The sequence below is a fragment of the Branchiostoma belcheri genome, unplaced genomic scaffold (assembly GCF_001625305.1).
Source record: "Branchiostoma belcheri isolate BF01 breed outbred unplaced genomic scaffold, Haploidv18h27 scaffold911, whole genome shotgun sequence".
Lineage (NCBI taxonomy): Eukaryota > Metazoa > Chordata > Leptocardii > Amphioxiformes > Branchiostomatidae > Branchiostoma > Branchiostoma belcheri.
Genome location: NW_017804589.1, coordinates 4,743 through 8,311, shown reverse-complemented (window position 1 = coordinate 8,311; position 3,569 = coordinate 4,743). Strand labels below are relative to the sequence as shown.

Here is a 3,569-nt window from a genome sequence, read left to right as displayed (position 1 = left end):
GAACTGTTTTGTGTTCCATGTGTGACCGAGTACTTGTGTCTTGTTTCTTAGTAATTGGTCAATACATCAAGAAAGTAAATTAGATTAATATCTCTCTTGTGTAAAACACGGGCACCATCATGGCATTTCGGAACACATTCACGGTTGATTGGCTATTTGTTTAGACTTAGGATTATACAATTATACATCTAACTTGCCAAACCATGACATTTTTCTATACCAGCTATATAACTTTTGTTGAAGACGAAAATGCAAAGCAAATGTATAATGTTTACCTTCACATATGGTCTGCTATGTTAATTCTTACTCAAACACAATTTCATCTATATGGTGGCAGGAGTCTAAATCCCTCCTGCTATAAAATTGCAACATGATGTAACCCAACACTAGTTACCACGGTGACTGACGTCTGGTTTAGGCCATTGACGTTATTTGCTTGGAGAATTAGAGTAAGAAGAAACAGAGCAAAAGAAGATGTTTTCCTTCGGTAGACCTAACAAGGTGCCATATGTTTTACAGGTAACAGTGCAGGCCACGTGCATCACCCTTGCGGTACTGAGTATTGACCGGTACTGTGCCATCGTTCACCCGCTTCGCTCCATCGACTTCCGCACACCGAAGGTTGCTGCCATTGTCAGCGCCTGTACATGGATAGGTACACTTCTTATATTTATTCTAAATTCATTCATGAAGTTTTACCACATTTGTTGAAGGATTGACATAACATGTGGCTATCACTTCTTCAAGATGTCAGACCTGAGACCGGACATGGATAGGAATAGATAGTACTACACTTCTTAAATTTATCTATCTGTGAAGCTTTGCCACGTTTGTTGAAGGATTGACACAGCAAGTAACTATCACCTCTTCAAGATGTCAAACCCGAGACCAGTCTGTAAGGTTTGAACCACTCACACCGAGAAGAACTTCTGTGAGGGACAAAAACATTCACAACGTAAAAAAAGCAATACATGTGTATTTCAATTGCAAAATGTACGACGGCAACGTGAAAAGCAGTAAAGATATTTGTCAAAAAAGAAAGAACACAAGCGCGGATTCGAACCCGGGTCAAAGAACTTAACCCTAACCTCTACGCCACGAAACATCACGATTGTGACGTAGCGTTCTAACACAGTTGATGTTTGCTAATGAGCTACGAATAGTCGTGTACCATCGCTGAACACTACTGGAAGACGCCGAGACTGGCTCATGCAAAAAAGGAAAAAGCAAATCTAGTAGCTATGTATAGAAATGTGTTATATTTTAATGTTTTAAAACATTATACTGTTAACGCAGTTTATATGAACTGTATAGAAGGCATAATTCAGCCTTTGACTGCAACGCCTTTGACTGCAACGTCCTTTTTTCACCAATAAACCAGTTTTGATTGATTGATTGCTGTTCTGCGATATGGCATCGACCGTTTCAAACGACAGTTTACGAGACGGAAATTACACTCTTGCCCCCCATAAATCAAGACAGGCGCAGCATGGTAATGTCTTTTAGCCTTCTTCGATACCAGACGATGTAAGGAATTTGCATTAGCTCTTGTCTAGAACTTGATGATGTTAACCATGGAAAGCTCAACAATAAATCACATCATTACAGTGTTCTGACAAGGTGATCTACGCTATAATGAACATTTATGCCATTTACACCTGCGCCCTTTCTAACTCTTCATCAAATTGCCAATGACCCATATGACAACCTTTTTTATTTCCTGCTACAATTTTTTAAACCTTTTTTACCACTCACATGGGTAACAATAAGGGACTGTAGGGACTTGAAAAGTTTAAGGTTGTACCAATTTGGAAAGCATTCACAGGGATGCTTAAAGCTTGTTCCACAGTGGTGTAGCTTGTTCCACAGTGATGTAGAAAAGAAGATTTCAGCGTGGAACTTTCTCATGAAAGATGGAGTATGGAGGAGGAGAGGGTTTTTTCCCTAGAAAAGGCAATACGCGTCCTGGCTGAGAATGTTCGAAGTTTGTTTTAAAGACATCCAGTAATTTTTTGGGCTTGGACTAGGTCACTCCGTGATCAAGATGTACAGTAGACATCGACAATTTGTAGTACGTGTTTCTACTTTTCAAACAAGTCACTAGTCTACTAACTATGTGTCCTCGTTTTTTTTCCACCAGGTTCTTTCCTACTCGCCTTGCCTCTGGGTTTGAATATTCAGCTCGAAGAGGTCGAGAACTTCGGTCCACAGTTGATCTGCCGGGAGCACTGGCCCACCAAGTCTGCTCACAGGAGCTACATGCTGTACACCTTCCTCATCACCTACGTCATCCCGCTGGTCTTCTGCACCTTCAGCTGTTCCTTCATCGTCCGGAAGCTGCTGACCAGATTCAGCATCAGTCACGCTCAGAAGACCGACGCGCAGGCCAGGCAGACCCGGCGGACGTCCTGCATGGTGATCGGGGTGGTGGTCCTCTTCGCCTTCTGCTGGCTACCGAACCACATCATTAACCTCTGGTTCGTGTTCAATCCCGAGCCACCTAAGGTAATAACAGACGTACTAGCGTGGACCAAGACAATCGCACTCATTCTCTGCTACTCAAACTCCATGCTGAACCCTTTCGTGTACACACTGCTCGGTGAAAACTATCGCCGCTGCCTGCGGCAGTCGTTCCCTTGGCTGTTCAAAAAACGTGTCCTGCGTAGAAGCGCTCTCGCCACAGGCCGTAGCTCTAGCTCCTCCCGGCCGGGTAAGACCACAGAAATCACGCTAAGATCCTCCGCCGCTAGACCTGTTATCGTTACCTTTAACAACAAACGCCCGCCTTCTAGAGCGATGACGTTTGGCTCAATCGAGGAAGAACATCGGACCTAGTGTCTTAAAGAGAAAGCTTGTACTATCCCAAAAATTGAAACAATCAGATTTCAGTCTGCTACTGAAAGCTCCAATGTTCACATATCAGTGAAGACCTGACTTAGACAGTTTCAACTTAGACAATAACAACAAACGCCCGCCTTCTAGAGCGATGACGTTTGGCTCAATCGAGGAAGAACATCGGACCTAGTGTCTTAAAGAGAAAGCTTGTACTATCCCAAAAATTGAAACCATCAGATTCCAGTCTGCTACTGAAAGCTCTAAAGTCTAATGTTCACATATCAGTGAAGGCCTGACTTAGACAGTTTACCAAGTTCACGACGGTACTGTTCGAAGTTCAAGATACTTCTGAAATACAGAGACAGACAAGTAACTGAAGTACATAAACCAAGCAGCTTCATCTAACCAAGAATGTTAAGTAATGAAAAAACACTAAATATACCTCCGAGGCATTGGTTGGCAGTTACATGCACAGCTCTAAATCCCAAGCCTATATACCAATCTCTACGTAAACCATGTTTAGAGACTAAACTTTACGTCAACACCAAAATAACAAGCCATATTTATTGACAACAACTGTCAAAACTATAATTCAGCAGCGAGGAGGACATTTTCAAATGCAAAATGCTGCAAATACGTTGTGTAGAGAGCACAAGGTTAGGAATAATGTAATGAATTGTAAATTTATAAATAGTATATGACAAAAACTGACACAAAGTAATCAGGACGACTCG

General features: G+C 42.1%; 1 protein-coding gene across 1 annotated transcript; it reads left to right on the top strand.

Moving 5' to 3' along the window:
• Positions 1–474: 474 nt before the first annotated feature.
• On the top strand, positions 475–2,835 carry LOC109488127 (G-protein coupled receptor 54-like). The gene is made up of 2 exons (XM_019792291.1): positions 475–655; positions 2,141–2,835. Exons 1-2 carry the CDS (start codon positions 475–477, stop codon positions 2,833–2,835), a joined length of 876 nt encoding a protein of 291 aa, XP_019647850.1.
• The last annotated feature ends 734 nt before the right edge of the window (positions 2,836–3,569 follow it).

What these genes read in the sequence shown, in the direction of transcription:
- LOC109488127 (XM_019792291.1), top strand. Translation starts at nt 475, where the DNA reads ATGTTTTCCTTCGGTAGACCTAACAAGGTGCCATATGTTTTACAGGTA. An exon ending in CAGCGCCTGTACATGGATAG is followed by an intron (nt 656 to 2,140) that starts GTACACTTCTTA and finishes TTTTTCCACCAG; the next exon opens with GTTCTTTCCTACTCGCCTTG.